Source organism: Mizuhopecten yessoensis, unplaced genomic scaffold (assembly GCF_002113885.1).
Source record: "Mizuhopecten yessoensis strain PY_sf001 unplaced genomic scaffold, ASM211388v2 scaffold3949, whole genome shotgun sequence".
NCBI classification, from domain to species: Eukaryota; Metazoa; Mollusca; class Bivalvia; order Pectinida; family Pectinidae; genus Mizuhopecten; species Mizuhopecten yessoensis.
The window spans coordinates 436498-454950 of record NW_018405300.1 but is presented as its reverse complement, the minus strand read 5'-3'; the positions used below and the strand labels follow the sequence as shown (position 1 = coordinate 454950).

The 18453-nt window shown below is 36.0% G+C and overlaps 1 protein-coding gene across 1 annotated transcript; it reads right to left on the bottom strand.

The window, feature by feature from the left end:
• Nucleotides 1-35: 35 nt before the first annotated feature.
• Nucleotides 36-18427, bottom strand: LOC110448221 (leucine-rich repeat-containing protein 45-like). The gene is made up of 18 exons (XM_021494355.1): nt 18336-18427; nt 12455-12550; nt 11903-12048; nt 11666-11727; nt 11055-11125; nt 10579-10757; nt 10014-10142; nt 9586-9698; nt 8594-8652; nt 8185-8262; nt 6091-6226; nt 5262-5339; nt 4992-5103; nt 3644-3714; nt 3101-3286; nt 2557-2730; nt 2001-2148; nt 36-1395 (listed from the first exon to the last, which is right to left on the bottom strand). The coding sequence occupies exons 2-18, from the start codon at nt 12538-12540 to the stop codon at nt 1217-1219; spliced, it is 2007 nt and encodes a 668-aa protein (XP_021350030.1). The 5' UTR covers nt 12541-12550; nt 18336-18427; the 3' UTR covers nt 36-1216.
• Between the last annotated feature and the right edge of the window lie 26 nt (nt 18428-18453).

Below are 18453 nucleotides of genomic sequence, written 5' to 3'. Positions count from 1 at the left end.
TACACAGAACCTGATTTGATAATTCATGGATACTACAAGAAGTATATGACACAATTGGAATTTACATGAAAATTTTGTGTGTGCACCTGCATTTCTGCATGTATGTATCATATACTTATCACACTAGATATAACTACATCAATGTATAACAAAGTCCTCAAAATGTACAACATTTTAACAAAAATAAATCACAATATTAATATTTACTACTCTAGAATTTTAACAGGTAGTTAAAAACATTCACAGTGAAAATAAATGCAGAGAAGCATGTTGTATGAACTGTCATAAATGTACATTGCATATAATGTTTTTAATCAAATATTGGAATAAATTATAGAATCACCTACTAGAGAAAATACATGACAAGGTTCATGATGAAGTATGCATTAAGAAACATTAAAGCTTACTTGTACTGTATATCAAACAATATTTATAATAAGCCCTGTATAAATGCTGTGTGCTGGTGTGTAGAAAGTTATTCTGTATAGAAGTACTGGGGAAATGTTCAAGAATGATAAGGAGTTATGAATGTATAGTAGAAATATGAAGTTTGTACAAATTGTATAAATATCACTACTCTGACTAAGGACACTGTATCATTAAATACAAACAGGTAAGCTCTCTCTAATCATTACTCAACAATCATAATAATTCAATATATATATATATCACAGCTGTCCCAGACAGAACTACACATGGACGGTCAAGATATTCACATGCAGCACAACACCTACACATTCATATAAATACATTACTTCGTTGTTTTGTTGTTACTTAGCAGTCATACAGGATCAAGTTCATTTCTGTCTCTTATTCATTTGACCTCATGACAGAACAAAAAGTCATTCTGTTCAACAGAGGTGTAGTATTTTTTCCCGAATTAGATAAGAAAGCACCTTATAATTCTTTCAATACATACATCACATGAGTATTTTATGATGAAAAGCAACTTGTTACCAAAGTATTATCCATACATCAGCGATTCAAATTTCCATCATTTGTGAGGTGATGATACAGTGCAGTTAATCTGTATGTGGTGGCCCATTGTTCTAATCTATCTACCAGGAATGTACTGAAGCCATAGATAGCATGTTAAGTAAGATATCTTCTAACTGGTCACTGAAACATTCTGTCGGTAGGGGCCTACTTTCTAGTTCACAGAGTTGAATTTAAAAGATCTCTTTGACAATGTAGTGTTTACTGGAGTGAGAACCAATCAGTGAGCAGGTACTTTGTTGACATAGTTCATTATAGCATTTTGTAACACCTGTGCTCGTTGGCCCTCCTCCTCTCTTATACCATTAAGTTCTGCCTCCCTCGATTTTAATCGCCTTTTCAAATCTTCTGTCTCTAAATCTTTGTCCTCTAGTAATTGTCGATGTCTGAGAAGTTGTTCTGGAAATATAGTAGTAAATAGTTAAATCAGGAATCTGAATACTCATTTTTTTATTGACTAACCGATGATCATTTAATAATAGTTTTAACAAATATATCATGAATGCTGTTGTTGCAAGTCACGTAGGTAAATATAAAACAAAACCATGTATAAACTACCTTCCTTCAAACAATGATATCTGTAAATCCTAGTCATAGGCAGCCAGGATTGAAATTAAAAGCAAGTTGGCAACAATAGCAACACAACAGCTGGAAATAAATATCAGGATATTTCGGTTGTTTACCTCTTGTTAGTGTCTAGCAAGGAGATAGACTTGAAATCATGAAGTATCTTTATTAAAAACTCCATCATTTCTACACTCAAATATTCCGAATTAAATCAATCATGAATTAATTAGTTTATAGGCCTTATTTCCCGCACCACAATATGTCTCGTCGAAATTCTGACTAGCATGAAAATAACCAGACTAGTTTGATTGATTTCTGTTCTTTCTTCAACCTTGCATGTATATCTAGGACCAAAACAATATTGTTTTCAATCTATATACTACATATTCTTGGTGTGGCTTTCTGGAGACATATTTGACCAGCATAGTTACACCTACCAGACATCTTTCTGTCAGCCTCCCCAAGCTGTTCCCTAAGTTCAGCTTGTATTTTCCTCTCCCCGTCAAGCTTTGTGAGTGTCTGATTCAGGTCAATCTTCACCTTGCCAACCTCAGACAGAGTCATACTGTTCTTCTCTGATAGCTCCTGTGGATTGGTGAACAAATCACTTCTAATTATCTTCAGCTTCTCATTGTTAACATTATTATCATGATTTCAACTTGACTGTAATTATAATCTCTTCCTTTGCTGTACAATGTTAGAGATCCATGAGAAGGGGGAGGGTACCAGCTAGGGAATGAGATACATTTCTTATTCAGTTATATAATGTTACAGTGTACAAAATGGAGCACTGCATGTTAATAGTGTAGGAGACACGGGTGTGTAATTGTGTATGCAGAAGAACAGTGTATGTTTATAGGTATATAATGTGTATGTACATACAGTGAAGTTTCATTGATCTTGATTTAATTAGTGAGAAAATTGCCTTCAGGACACTCATATTTAGGACTTGGAAGTCCCTAAGTGACGATACAATAATATGTACTGGCTGACCTGGTGGAGCTCTTCGACCCGCCTTTTCATCAGTTCGAGTTCCATGGTGAGTGAGCTGTTTTTGGACTGTAGCTCTGACACCACAGATGACTGCTGGTTACACCGAGACTGCAGCTCATCCTTCAAGTGCATCTCAAGCTTCAGCTTCTCCCCCACATGTTGCTGACGCAGTTCCTACAATCACAGAATATGTCAATACAAGCTTTCGATAACAGTTTATTTCATACAGAGTATCCCTTCCTGAAGACAATCTGACTTGAGCTATAATAAGAACCCCATGATATATAGCTTGAATTAATCTTGTTCAGTTTTATATTCATACAGGCATACATTATTGTTTTTTAGGAACATTCAACAATTGGCCACTTATCCGTGATATCAAAAGATGACCAGGAGTAATATCGATGTTCTTTTAATTTGTGACAATAAGCACTCCCACTCTTCATTATAATCCCATTTCAAATGTGTATTGGATTATACCTATTTGTACAGCATACTTTTGAGCAATGGTGTGTGTTTATATGATTAGATGAGGATATATTACCTCCTCAGATAGGAGTTTCTGTTTGGCGAGACTGAGCTGTTCCTCGTGGTGAAGTTTGTTGTTTATGTTTGCGTTTTTGTGTTTACTGATCTCCTCCTCTAAGGCTAGTCTTGTCATCTCCAGCTTCTGAATCCTCTCACGCATGGCACTCTCCGTCTCCTCGGCATCCTGTCTAACTCGTGCCACCTGTACAAGGAAACATCTTCTACTTTAGTACTGACATATATACCTACACATCTTTATTCAATGTTATGGAAACAAAACATAAATCAAAATCTATGATGAAATCTGAATATTTTAATGAAATGTTCAACTCGGGAAAATTAACCATTAATAATCAATGCGTTTGGTCTATCGCCTGTAATTGAGAAAAAAGTAACTGCAAAGACTGAGCCTCTAGAGACACATGGAACCAGTTTTTATCTTAAGAAAATTCCTCCAAGAAGCTAGGATGCTAGTAGTACACTATGTACTCCCCCATGCTGGTTCTGCAGACCTTAAACCATGCTGGCCAGTCACACATCTATGATAAGTGTTTGGTACCTCTTTCTGTCTGATCTGCTCTGCGTCCCTCAAGTCATCCTTATGTCTTATTCGCTCTTGTTGGAGTCGTTCTGTAAGATATTTCAAGGTATTTGTCACTTTGATGTTTATAATTCATGATATCAAACAGTATTTTTAGGTCACCGGAGCTTTGCTCAAGTGACTTTTTCTGATCACTTTCCGTCCTTCGTCGACCGTCGTGCATAAATATTTACATTTTCAACTTCTTCTCAAGAACCAGTGGATGGAATTTTTTCAAACTTGGTCAGAATCATTCTTTGGTAGATGAGGCTTCAAAATTGTAAAATTGGGATTCCTACACCAACCCCTGGGGCCAAGGCAGGGCCCCAAAGGAAAAATTAACCAATATTTCAAAAATCTTCTTCTCCTGACTCAGAGGTACTAGTCATTTTCTCTGCATGGATAGAAAGATCATCAGGGGCTTTATTTAAATTGTAAATTTCAGGACCCCCGAGCTATCCGTTCTCCCTTGGGGAGGGGGTAAAGTTTACTATAGTTTATATTGGGAAACAACACTTTTGAGTATATTTTGACAATTTTCTGTAGGAAAGTATTCAAACTTAGTCAGAATCATCTTTGGTGGATGAGGGTTTTAAATTGTAAAATTAGGATTCCTACCCCAACCCTAGGGGCCAAGGTGGGGCCCCAAAGGGAAAATTAACCAATATTTCAAAAATCTTCTTCTCCTGACTCAGAGGAATAACAGTCATTTTCTCAGCATGGATGGAAAGATCATAGGGGCTTTATTTAAATTGTAAATTTCAGGACCCCCGAGCTATCCGTTCTCCCTTGGGGAGGGGGTAAAGTTTACTATAGTTTATATAGGGAAACAACACTTTTGGGTATATTTTATCCATTTTCAGCAGAAAATTATTCAAACTTAGTCAAAATCATCTTTGGTGGATGAAGGTATTAAATTGTAAAATTGGAATTCCTACCCCATCCCCAGGGGCTAGGGCGGGGCTCCAAAGGGAAAGGGAACATTCACCAATATTTTAAAATCATTATCCTTTGATTACATGACAAGTATCGCATTTCACTTAGTTTACATGCTGATTTCCACATCACATCTAAACCATAAAATAAAGCTACCAGTACTCAGGTGACCACTAAGGCCCTTGGGCCTCTTGTCTAGATTTACCAAATATGGTACATAAAAACCACTCAGAGTTGAGGAAATGCCTACTGCTTCTATGAACAATTACTTTGTCTTCAAACCTGAGCTCATTTATTTATCAAAATAAATTAATTTAGAACAAGTAATCTGAACAAAATAGAAATCAACTTGATGTGTCTGAAAATATTTACTTTGTTTTCGTATAGTTACCATCAAAATGTGTCCCTTTAAGTTTGAGTTCAGCTGTTAAGTGTGTGATCTGTTCCTTCAGCTCAAAGATTTGGTCCTGCTGTAGCCGACATTTCCTTTCTGCATCCTCCAACTGGGAAGAAAAGAAAAAAACATGGGATATTCTTTATATATGGAAACAATCTCACTCTCTGAACAAGCATATTAATTGTATTTCTATTTCCTGTGTAAATCATGACTTGTTTTTCGAGTAAACTGATGAGATACAAGTCCCTATAAATGTATACATACCTTGGTCTCTAGCTGGATGTTCTTGTCGTGTGCCACTGACACCTCCTTGTATAGTTTAGCCTCTGTTACAGAACGATCCTAAAACAATTAAAATGTATTGTTTAAAATGTATGTTACATCCAAATATTGTAATGTTCATTGTTTAAAATGGGTGGACCAGATAAACTTGATTAAAAATTAAGAACTGTTTGACTACTGATGCTGAAATGAAGCCAAGAATGACATATTTACAGTATACTACACACCTCTGTATGATGTTGGTACATTTCAAATTTCATCAAAATATCTTTAATGGTCCAAAACTTATGGCCACAACAAATTTTGTTAAAATTACTATGTGGCCCCAGGCCTTGATCTGCCAGATTAACCTTACTACAATATAGACTGCACACTTTCTGTGTGTAATGCTGGTACGTTTAAACTTTCATCAAGAAGTATTTAATTGTATAACAACAATTGGCTCAGACAAGACTTTTTGAAACCCTGAACCAGCAAAACCATTGCTAATACAATGTGTATTCCTGTACTCAAAGGGGAGACATTGAACTCAAATACAAGAATCACTTTTTGTATCTGTTCCTAATTTTAGCTCTGGTTGTTTTTTTCATACCGATCTCACATCATAAGAAAACAGAAAACATTAAAACCAATTAACTTCCTATGCTGTTACACTTCAAGTCCTGATAAACAGTTGCATTACAAAGTTTTCAATGAAAGTACAACTTTTACAAATGTGCAGAAAAAATGCCATTTCACAAAAACAATTCAACTTTCGTGACTTATGAAAAGTATCAGATATCAGAATTTTACAGGAGGAACTCCAGCTCACCTCCTGGTATCTGCGTAGATCCTCCTGGTGCCCGCCCATCTTCTCCGACAACTCCTGTTTTAGTTTGTTCATGAGCATGGAGTAATCATTACATTTCTGCTCTGTGAGGGCAAGCTCCGACTCTGTCATGGCAAGTCTGGATTCAACAGAGCGTGATACAGACACAATGAGACATTGTACCTAGTTTATAAGACAACTTTCTGACAATGGAGGTGTTTCATAGACAGTGAAAATCAGCCTATGATAAATTTGATACTTTCAAGCGTAAATCAATTAGTAAAATAAAATACTTAAACAAGAAACCACCAATGGCGATATGGCCCGATTCCTACAGTACATAAAGCATCACATGTGATGTACCACAAGTAGTTAACTGACCTTAACCAATCTTATTAACCTGGTCACTGAAGCTGAAAATGTAGGTCAGAACCAGCATCCAAAGCATCGCATGTGATAAACATCCTTAGATACAAAAGCAATGCAAGTTTAGTTGATGTAGGACAAGTAGTTACTTAGTAACTGACCTTAACCAAACTTCTTAACCTGGTCACTGAAGCAGAAAATGTAGCTCAGAAGCATCCAATGCATCACATTTGATAAGCATCCTTAGATACATAAGCCAAGTTTAGTTGATGTGGGATAATTAATAATTTGGAAACGGACCTAAACCATTCTTCTTAACCTAAGTGCAGACGGACGGACGGACAGAAACCCCAGCAATTTTACCTCGGCTAGACCACAAATGAGACTGTGAGCCCCCTACACTGATGTTCAGCACCTCCTGATTGGATATTTGTCACAAAAAAACAAATAGAGATCTGCTTTCACTTTTAAATACCGTCTTTAATTACACGTAAATAGTGCACATAACTATACATCTCCAGCAAACCCCCAGGCATACACACATAGGGAGATATTAGCCAGGTGGCATAGGACTAATAGTTAGCGCCTGATAAGGCAGCTCCTGCAAAATCCTCAACTTGTATTGATTAATGTATATATAAGTTGTATTGATTGTATAAATTGTATATATATGTACTGTAAAGCGCCTGAGAGTTGCTTATTCTAGCTAGATAGGGTGCTATATCAAACGTTCTATATTTATTTATTTATTTATATTACAACTAGTTACATGAAAAATCATTTTATAACGAACTTTATTGCAAATTATCTTTAACCTGTAAATTTACCCTCCATCCTAATGGTACTAATATTAGAAAATGTAAAATGTTGAACAACTAGAACTTTTTTTGGAAGAATAGAAAGGTCACATCAAGATTAAGGTGTGTAAACTTTAAAACCATTCAACTTTTAAATTATTCTGGTTCATATTGTTTGAACAATTTGTTTAAGAACAAAGGCCCATAACTCTGTATATAGTGGGGCACCAGACCTAATTTCAGTGCACCAACACTTTCTGTGGGTGTTACAGGTATACTTCAAGTTTGATCAAGATATCTTTAACGGTTAAAAATGTATACCGTTGACAAACTTCGATATAAAAAATAAACAAAGGGCCAAGTGAGGCCAAGACCTGATTTTAGTGTGACAGATTCTGCCTTCCCAAGATACATAAATATGGTAAGTTTGGTCAACGTAGGTGAAATAACATTGAACTTATGCTACGGACAATCTTCGTTATTAAAAATAAACAAAGGGCAATAACTCTGTATATAGTGGGGGCACACGACCCGATTCTAGTGCATTGCACATCTTCTGTGGGTGATGCAGGTATAGTTCAAGTTTGATCAAGATGTCTTTAACGGTTTAAAAGTTATGGCCTGGACAAGATGCGATTAGAAGAACCAGAAGAAGAAGAACTAGTACTAATACAATATATCTCCCTTCATTCGAAGGGGAGACATAACAAGGAACACTATTCAGCATAAATGGCAATGTCACACATCATACGACAGGATTCAACATAAGTAGGCATGATTTATTAGCGTGACATGTAGTTGTGCTTTCACATTCTTAAGTTAAATTCAGTAATTTTTGAAAGAGTTATTACTCTTGTTTTTTGCAGCATTTTGATCCGTTTTATTTAGCTTATTCCAGTATATAAGTGTAAGTATAGTATATCTTATTACTTACTTGGAAGCAACAGAGTTAAAAGAAGCTTTCCTCTCTTCTAGTGCTTCGTGTAGATTAGTGATTTTATCAGAAGAAGACCTGTTAAACAAAATCAAGTCAATATTTAGACCGATCAAACACTTAAAACACAGATTCCTTTAAAATTTTAATATCAAAAGTAACCTTGTTCATGTCTACTCATCAAGCTTGTTTCTTTTGTTTCAGTCACCTCATTAGCATGAATCACCTCAATAACATAAATAGTAAACTTGTTTAAGTCACTTCAATAGCAAGTGTACACTTGATCGAATCACCTCATTAACATAAATAGTTAACTTGCACTTGATCAAGTCACCTCATTAACATAAATAGTTCACTTGGTACCACTGAGCAAAATGCTTCTATAACATTATCATTTTTGACATTTTACCTTTTAGATCGGCGTAGTAGTTCTTCTTGTTTGTCTATAGTATCCATCAGGTCATTCATCTAAAATAGTAGTAACAAGTAGGTCAATAGTCTAGGTAAAAACTGAAAACATTACACCACACATTCATTTTCTGCATATCATAATATATGTTCTCATCCCAAACAGTCTTACAAAATAAGAATATTTCTACATTTAACAGAAAAGTGGATGTCTTTGTCCCCTAGGTTTGCCATAACCATGATAGCTACAGCTATATCTTTAGAGTAGTGGCACAGTTCATTTTATGTAAACATTTACTCAGTATTTATTTTAAAAGAAGGAATACTTTTAAATTTTAAATTGATAAAATTAAGGGGTTTTATGCACTTCCCTTTCTATTTCAGCAGTAGTTAAGACCAACTTGTTAGCCCCTAGCATCACCAATGAGTCATTGAAGGAAAGGTGCAGTCATGCTTTTTTGCCTCTAGAGTCTTGTCACATTCTAACCTATTTTGACCTTTAATTTCATGTTCCTTCCAGTAAATACTTCTCCTGTTACTTACTTATAGAGATCTGTCATGTCCCTACCTGTAATGACTTGTCATGTTCTTACTTGTAATGACTTGTCATGTCCCTACCTGTAGTGACTTGTCATGTTCTTACTTGTAATGACTTGTCATGTCCCTACCTGTAGTGACTTCTCATGTACCAACCTGTAATGACTTGTCATGTCCCTACCTGTAATGACTAGTCATGTCCCTACCTGTAATGACTTGTCATGTCCCTACCTATAATGACTTGTCATGTCCCTACCTGTAATGACTTGTCATGTTCCTACCTGTAATGACTTGTCATGTCCCTACCTGTAATGACTTGTCATGTCCCTACCTGTAATGACTTGTCATGTTCCTACCTGTAATGACTTGTCATGTCCCTACCTGTAATGACTTGTCATGTTCATACCTGTAATGACTTGTCATGTCCCTACCTGTAATGACTTGTCATGTCCCTACCTGTAATGACTTGTCATGCTCAATCTGTTTCACATGCTTGGTCATTAATGTGATCTTTTTACTGTACTCTCCTGTCACTAGGGCACGGTCCTCGTTCTGACTGATGGCTGTCTCTGTAACACAAAGCATGTCATTTTAAACTGAAGTGATAACCTGGATAATTTGATATAATAATGAAATGATAATCAAAATATAATTTACATTATATTATTTGATTATACAAACATGTCAAATCAGGTTAAACAAATCAGATGAAAAAAGAAAAATTGTAGCACAATCCAAGTATTTTGAATTTGTCTCTAGAAGCACTTTTACTTCTACCTTTACTGTGTCCTAGTCCTATTCTCAGTCCCATGCTTATAACCTTTCACCTGCAGACAACAACCTTATCATGGCACTAAGAGAAAGGACCCAGAGCAGTGATTTACCTATGGACTTTAAGATGTCTACAGGAATGTTGTTTCCAGCCAGCTCCATCCTACACAGTGTTTTATTGATCTGTAACATTTCTAGCAGAGCACGCCCTCCCAGCAGCCCAACATTGTTCCATCGTAGATCTGAAAAACAAAACAATTATGCACCGACTTATAAATGTATCCAAAATAACACAAGTGGAATGTACAGCAGGTTTAGTTATATCATGTAGGTGTATCCTTTTATAAACATTGTATCAAAATCTCACAAGGTCATATACAAAAGTAATTACAAGTACTACTATGCATAAATAGAATTCCATTTTAATTAACACATTTTAAAATTCAGCAATCTGTTGATGAAGAACATTAATGTTTAGAAACTAAAACCTTGTTTGTATTACATTCGTTGAAATAGCTTTTAAATAAAAATTATGCTAAAAATTTATAAAGTCGTGATAGTTTATTTGATAATATTTAAATTGAGTGTATAGTAAGTAGTTAAATACCATTTAAAGAGCTTAAAGTAAACAGTGTTACATGCTGCTGTAAATGACTTTGATCCTGTATGGTTCCTTACCTAGAGACCTCAGTGTGCTGTTCCTCTTGAGCCCCGCGGCAAGCTCGACTGCTCCGTCATGGTTGATTTGGTTGTTTCTGATGTCTAGAGCCTGGAGAGTATCATTGGAGCCTACTCCCTCACAGAACAGAGCAAACGAGTTATCCAGCATCCCCAGGGCATTCCACTCCAGACACAAACTTTGTACAGGAAAAAATGTGACGAGTTAGAATGTCAATCAATATTAATAAAATACACTTTGTACTGTATTCAGCAAACACTCTGAAGGGGAACCACCTGACATGTACACAAAATATTTAAAATGTTTAATACCAAAACAAATATGTCTGTTATTATTATTACAAAAAAATACTAATTTTGCTTAGTTACATAACTCTGTTTTGACAGTATCGTATACAACAAAATTATCATTAGTATTTAGTCTATTTTATGACAAAGGAATCATTCAAATGTGTGGATATATGTAAGCCTTGTACCTAAGGAGGGTGTGGTTGTGTCGCAGCATTTTACCCAGGAAGTCCACACCTGTTCCTCGAATGTTGTTTCCCTAGAATGTAGAGGAGGAGGTTATGTATTAATGTCTTAGCAACTTCTCTTCATGTTTTAGTCTATGGACTACTGAAGAAACTTTCATATTATTTCTCTCACAGGAAAATATCTGGATATTTGAGAGTTCTGCAAAAATGATGGCAGATGAGATAAGTGGATCATACTGGTAACTACAGTACATTCACTGTACAGTGTATATATGCCAGATGGTGAACAAGTTAACTAAATCTCAATAATTATCACTTGATATGATGACTACTGTGCATATTTATAAAGTAACAAAAAAACATGACATTCATTAAATATCATGACGTTCATTTATCATATATCATACATGTATATCCTAGCAGTTGTTAATTTATCAAGAAAAGTAAAAGGTGTTTAAATAAATATATACAATTATATTACATATTTATTACTTGGCTATATTTTTCATTATTTCATGTTTTTAGCGACGACTTTGAAGTACCGTTTAAAACATTTCTGTGTGATACATAATATCTATAACTTAAGGCATGATAAGTTAAAAAATTCTCACCTTCATGTCAAGCTTTTTACAATAGTTATTTGTGGAAAATCCATAGGCTAGTCCTTTTACACCTGTAAATTTAAACAATAATGTTGATATAACTCTATTTGTACATGTTTTAATCCTGAATTTCCAAGCATACTTATAACAAATTATTTCTGAACATCAAACATATTGATAACTTTTTTCTTCTAGGATTTATATACATCAAGAATTAAAGTGGAAACTTGTTTTTTATTGTCATACCATCTTCACTAAGCATGCAATCAGCAAACTTGATTTCTCTGAAGTTCTTGTCTGTGGCTATTGCTTTCCCGAGGGCATGGCATGTCTTAGCTGATAAACTGTTTGTAGATAGATCTAACACATGTTTCCCTTTACTGCTATCAAGACTGCAATAGAAATGTAACTTTTGTAATCACCTCATATTAAATCATTATCTCAATGTTAACATTATATGATAGACAATACCAAGTAAAATGTTTGTACAAGTATTAAATAATACATACAGCAAATATTTCATATCTAAATAATGGTTGAAAGATTTTCTAACTGTACCTTCCTTAATTATGAATCTTACAGTTGATACAGTTTACAATTAACAATTGAAACTATCATACTGGTATTTTTTATGGATAGAGGTCATATGACAATGAAACACTGATATGTTTAAATTTAAATGAAAAGAGACTCTTTAATTGTAAGTTCACTCACACCATTATCATTATGAACACTCAATAGTCAAGAATGTTGCAATTGCATGTATACATTATAAATGAGAATTAATTCTTTCCTCACCTTTTTAATTGGACTAAAACACAATCCTGGGGTTCAATGTGGTTTTCTTTACAAAGACGCATGAATACATGCTTAAAGCCTTCCATGGTTTGTAACCTAGAATATAAACACACGTTGATGTATCAATAGATTAGGTTTCTGTCAACATCACTCGTCTCATTGTAATATACCAGTGATAATCGGTTCCGGGTTATTTTGCCCCAAATCCCGTTCGCCCTAGGTTGTTTCGCGCTAGGTTGTTTCGTCCTAAAACATTTTTTTTAGGGCGAAACATTGTTTGGTATTTTCTTTTCATTTTTACTTGTTTTAAGTCACAAATTCAGTATTCTTAATCTTCCATATCATAAAAATCAGTTTTATTTAAAAACAAGAGGCCCAATTGGCCTGAATCGCTCACCTGGTATTAATCTCACACTTGTAATCTTAAAAGTGGACTAATATACAGCTACAGGCAAAATATCTGTGTTCGATCCATTTGAATCTATTAAATGATTTAAACATATGACGCCTGCGATCTTGAAAGTTTATAGCCTTCCGTTCCGGCATATTTCTGGCTAAATATCATTACCCTGGACCTTTTGAATATTCAGAACAAGTCATTTAAAGATTTAAACATATTTGATCCCTGTGACCTTGAATATGAGTAAAGGTCATTTGTTTGAATAAACTTGGTAGCCCTTCATCCCAGCATGTTAATGGCCAAATATCATCATCCAAGGCCTTTTGGTTATTGAGAAGAAGTTGTTTATAGTTTTTAGACATATTTGACCCTGTGACTATGAAAATAGATGAAGGTAATTCATTTGAATAAACTTGGTAGCCCTTCATCCCAGCATGTTACTGGCCAAATTTCATTAGCCTATGCCTCTTGGATATTCAGGAGAAGTTATTTGAAGGTTTTAAACATATTTGACCCCTGTGACCTTGAAAATAGGTGAAGGTCGTTTTTTTGAACAAACTTGGTAGCCCTTCATCTGAGCATGATACTGGTCAAATATCATTGTTCTAGGCCTCTTGGGTATTCAGGAGAAGTTGTGTAAAGTTTTTAAACATATTTGACCCATGTGGCCTTGAAAATGGGTGAAGGTCATTTATTTGAACAAACTTGGTAGCCCTTCATCCCAGCATGTTACTGGCCAAATATCATTATCCAAGGCCTTTTGGTTATTGAGAAGAAGTTGTTTAAAGTTTTTAAACATATTTGACCCCATGTGACCTTAAAAATAGATGAAGGTCATTTATTTGAACAAACTTGGTAGCCCTTCATCCTAGTTTGCTTCTGGCCAAATATCATCACCCTAGGCCTTTCGGTTATTAAGAAGAAGTCGTTTAAAGTAAAATGTTGACGCCGGACGAACGCCGCACCACGGCATAAGCTAAACAAGAGGCCCAGGGGCCTTAATAGCTCACCTGGTATTTTATTTTTCAATTTAAAACCTGCTGAGTACCATTCAGGTTTATCAAAGGAGTACAAGTAACAAAGTTGCATCTTCCATTTATAAATATTCAATTCCCTTTGCCCAAAGATTCTCTAAAACAAGTTTGGTTAGGTTAAAATCCCTTCAACGGTACAGAAGGAGAAGGATCTTTAATGTTTTCCTCTATTTCCCCTAATGGGCCCCACTAATCTGCCCCAAAGAAGGGGAATCCACACACCTCAGTTTAAACAAAATTGATTCTTTTCTCCCTAAGCATGCTTCAGACTGCATTTGGTTTAAATCCCTTCACTTGTATAGTAGGAGAAAAAAAATCCTCTATTTCCCCTATTGGGCCCCGCTCCTATGCCGCCAGAAGGCCCACACCCTCCGTTTATACAAACTTGAGTCTCCTTTGTCCAAAGATGCTCTAGGACAAATTTGGTCAAAATCCTTCAATTGGTTGAGGAGAAGATTTTTAAAGATTTACCTATTTTCCCCTATTTGGCCCCGTCCCTCTGCCCCCAGGGGGACCATACCCTCCGTTCATACAAAACTGAGAACCCTTTGGCCAATGATGCTCCAGACCAAATTTGGTCAAAATCCCTTCATCGGTACAAAAGGAGAAGGATATTTGATGTTTTCCTCTATTTCCCCTAATGGGCCCCACCCATCTGCCCTTAGAAGGAGGCCCACACACCTCAGTTTATACAAAATTGATTCTTTTGTCCCTAATCATGCTTCAGACTGCATTTGGTTAAAATCCCTTCACTTGTATAGCAGGAGAAAAAAAATCCTCTATTTCCCCTATTGGGCCCCGCCCCTCCGCCCCCAGAGGGGCCACACCCTCCGTTTATACAAACTTGAGTCTTCTTTGTCCAAAGATGCTCTAGGACAAATTTGGTCAAAATCCTTCAATTGGTTGAGAAGAAGAACATTTTTAAAGATTTACCTTTTTTCCCCTTATTTAGCCCCGCCCCTCTGCCCCGAGGGGGGGCTATACCGTCCGTTTATACAAAACTGAGAACCCTTTGGCCAATGATGCTCCTGACCAAGCTTCAGACTGCATTTGGTTTAAATCCCTTCACTTGTATAGTAGGAGAGAAAAAATCCTCTACTTCCCCTATTTGGCCCCGCCCCTCTGCCCCCAAAGAGGCCACACCCTCCGTTTATACAAACTTGAGTCTCCTTTGTCCAAAGATGCTCTAGGACAAATTTGGTCAAAATCCTTCTATTGGTTGAGAAGAAGAAGATTTTTAAAGATTTACCTATTTTCCCCCTATTTGGCCCCGCCCCTCTGCCCCCAGGGGGGTTATACCCTCCGTTTATACAAAACTGAGAACCCTTTGGCCAATGATGCTCCTGACCAAATTTGGTCAAAATCCTCTGAGCCATTCAGGACAAGTAGCATTTTAAAGGAAAAAGTTGACGGACGCCGGACGCCGGACGCTGCACCATGGGATAAGCTCACTTGGCCCTTCGGGCCAGGTGAGCTAAAAATGTGTTTGTGTTGTTGTTATGTACATTGTAAAGCAAAAAAAACGGATTACGTTATTTTCTTCACGCCAACACACATTATAACATATATTGAATTCAATTTTGGAAATAAATAAGAATAGTGAAATGAAACAAAAATGGTGTAATTTTAATGACATTGCGGTGTATACAACAATATCATTTTTCCATGTTAACATATTTAGTCTAGTGTACACATAATCGTCGCCGTGTGATAATGTTTTCGTTACTTGATTTCTGAGCACGTCCGTGTTGTTTTTTGCTAATTGGAGGAGATCGTTTTGAGAAGTTTTGATAGTACCGACCAATACAAATTAAGGGTCTCACTTAAAAGCGTCTTCAACCGACAACAAGCGTCTTCAAGTGACAACAAGCGTCACCAGACAAAATCTTCAAAAATACTAAATTAAGTAAGCGACATCAGAAGATATGTTGTTAATATGACAATAATACACCTCTGTACCAAATTTCAATTTTATACTTGAAAAATTGACCGAGTTATGATGAATTGAATTTTTACGATCGCGGCGTGGCACATGTGTGTATTAGCTTGAAAAGAGTAGAAAGCGTCGCCAGATAATATCGTTACAATTACCCGCTAAAGTAAGCGACATCAGAAGATATGTTATTAGTTAGACTTTTATTGATTTATATTCCAAATTTCAGCTCGATATTTGAAAAAATGATCGAGTTATGATTAATTTGTTATTACGATCGGCGGCGTGGCAGTTACGTGTGTGAATAGAACACTACAGATCGTAAAGCGTCTTCAGACAATATCTCGAATATTAACCTATAATGTAAGCGACATCAGAAGATATGTTATTCATATAACTATGATACACCTTTATACCAAACTTCAGGTAGATTTGTTAAAAAAATGATTGAGCTATCGTGAATTTAATTTTACGATTTTACGAAGCTATACGCCGTGTCACATATGTGTACGTTGGGTAGGGCTTCGCATATGTGAACACAGTTGGACCGGATTATATTGTAGAACTCTCAGCCACACTCTTGAAACGAGCATGTTACGAGACCCTACGGACGTGGACGTGGTTCTACTCAGGGTCCGTTATATGTTCGTGTGACTGATCGATTTAATGTTAGTGTTTAAAAAAATCCCCTAAGTACCTATAAGTTTAAATGAAGGCTACACTAAAATTTAATGGTAATTGTTGTAAAGGTACAGCTGAAAAATACAATCGTTTTAAACTTCTTTTGAAATAACTGGCACACAGGTGTAAATATCGGTATTTCATATAATCAAATACATTTTGTCTGTATACGTAAGAATAACTGTTTCTCTGTTCAAACTCTAAGTAAAAAAACCAAATGTCAGTAATTTTCACATCTTGAATCCCGTCCTGCGGGTACACAGGTGTTGTGAAAGCGTAAAAAACTTCTTCATTTAGCGTCATTGTCATCAGGTAACTAAGTTACAACTTTTGTTGTTTAACAGGACCGTGCGTTTCGGTGCGATTCGCGCGAACACGTTTTCGCGTCCCTGTTTTTTTTGCGATTGCTGCGGTTTTAGGTATTGTTCACATACCATTCGTAGATGTTAAAAAGTCTGTTTTCGTCCACATATACTTTAGGAACTTGTCAACTTTGCGCGCTTTATCAAACGTTGACAATTCGCGCCACACAACTGTGCTCAACTTGAAATGCTGCGCGTGCGCGGCCAATTCATAGTCTCCAACACCATGCAACGATCTACGTACGTCAGAGTACAGCGATTGTTGAATGCTATCCAAACGCTGAATCAGCTCGGGAACCTTTGATATTTCCCAGTCCCCTAGAAGTTTGATGTGATTCATCGATTCGCAATTGTTGTTTTTCCAAACTTTTGGAATTGCAGCATTGCGCAATCTCGATTCAATCACCCTGCGCTTAATCGTTGGTAAAATCTTTACTGACCAATATCTTCGATTGACGATTTAGTGTTCCATACGACTCGTCAATCGTTTGTGCAATGGTATTGAATTCTTTTATTGAATCACAATTCAATAAACCATCTTCACCAAAGATTGATGACATGATCGGGGCCTTGTCTTTATCAGTTGTTTGTCGTCACGTTTTTTTTTCTGCAAAAGATACTTGGCATTGTGAATTTGCCTAAGGTCTCTGGGTTCATTCATAGAATTGTCCAGTGACTTAATGTCATCTAGAATGACTTTCGGAGGCTGTTTGTTAATTAATCTATCGTGTATCGCCTCCTTTGTAGCGAGAGTTGCGCGCTGATACCCATCCCCCTCCCACTATATTAGTTATAATAATAAAAAAAGATAATTAAACACATTGTTAAATGTATTCTTAATCGGTTACAGTTAAAATCTAAATTGTTCAATATATACAATAATGTTTTTCTTGACACAGCTGATTAAAGGTGTATCAATGTTTATATAGCAATATATTCTAACTATGCCAGAGACGTATAACACATACACGTCTCTGCCTATGCGAAGCCCTACCCTACGTACACATATGTGACACGGCGTATCGCTTAATATCTGTACATCGTATGAATTAAATTCACGATAACTCAATCATTTTTCAACAAATCAAATTAAAATTTGGTATATAGTTGTATCATAGTCATATGAATAACATATCTCATGATGTCGCTTACTTAATCAATTATTTTAAGAGATATAGTTTGAAGACGCTTCACAATCTGTCGAGTTCTATTCACACACGTGTGCCAAGCCGTCGATCGTAATAATCAAAAACTCATACTGTAAGTAGGCCACTGTCATCTATTCTGTACTACGACAATTTCCAATGTAATGTAGCTACTGTCATTTTGACAGTACCGTGTTCAGACTTGCCTTTCTAAATCAAAGTTTGTTCTACACTAAAACCTATACCAATAACACCATGATATCTATCCCACTTGTAAACAAACATTTAAACTACTCTTTGCATACATCTGTATCAAATTCTCTTACCTGGCTCTTGCAAAATGTTCTAAAATGTTATGTCACTGCGACAGTTTTCCTTTCATGCCGCCATTTTGAAACTTTTTTGTTGCTATTCTTCTGTGGTCGCAGAAATGTTTTAAACGGT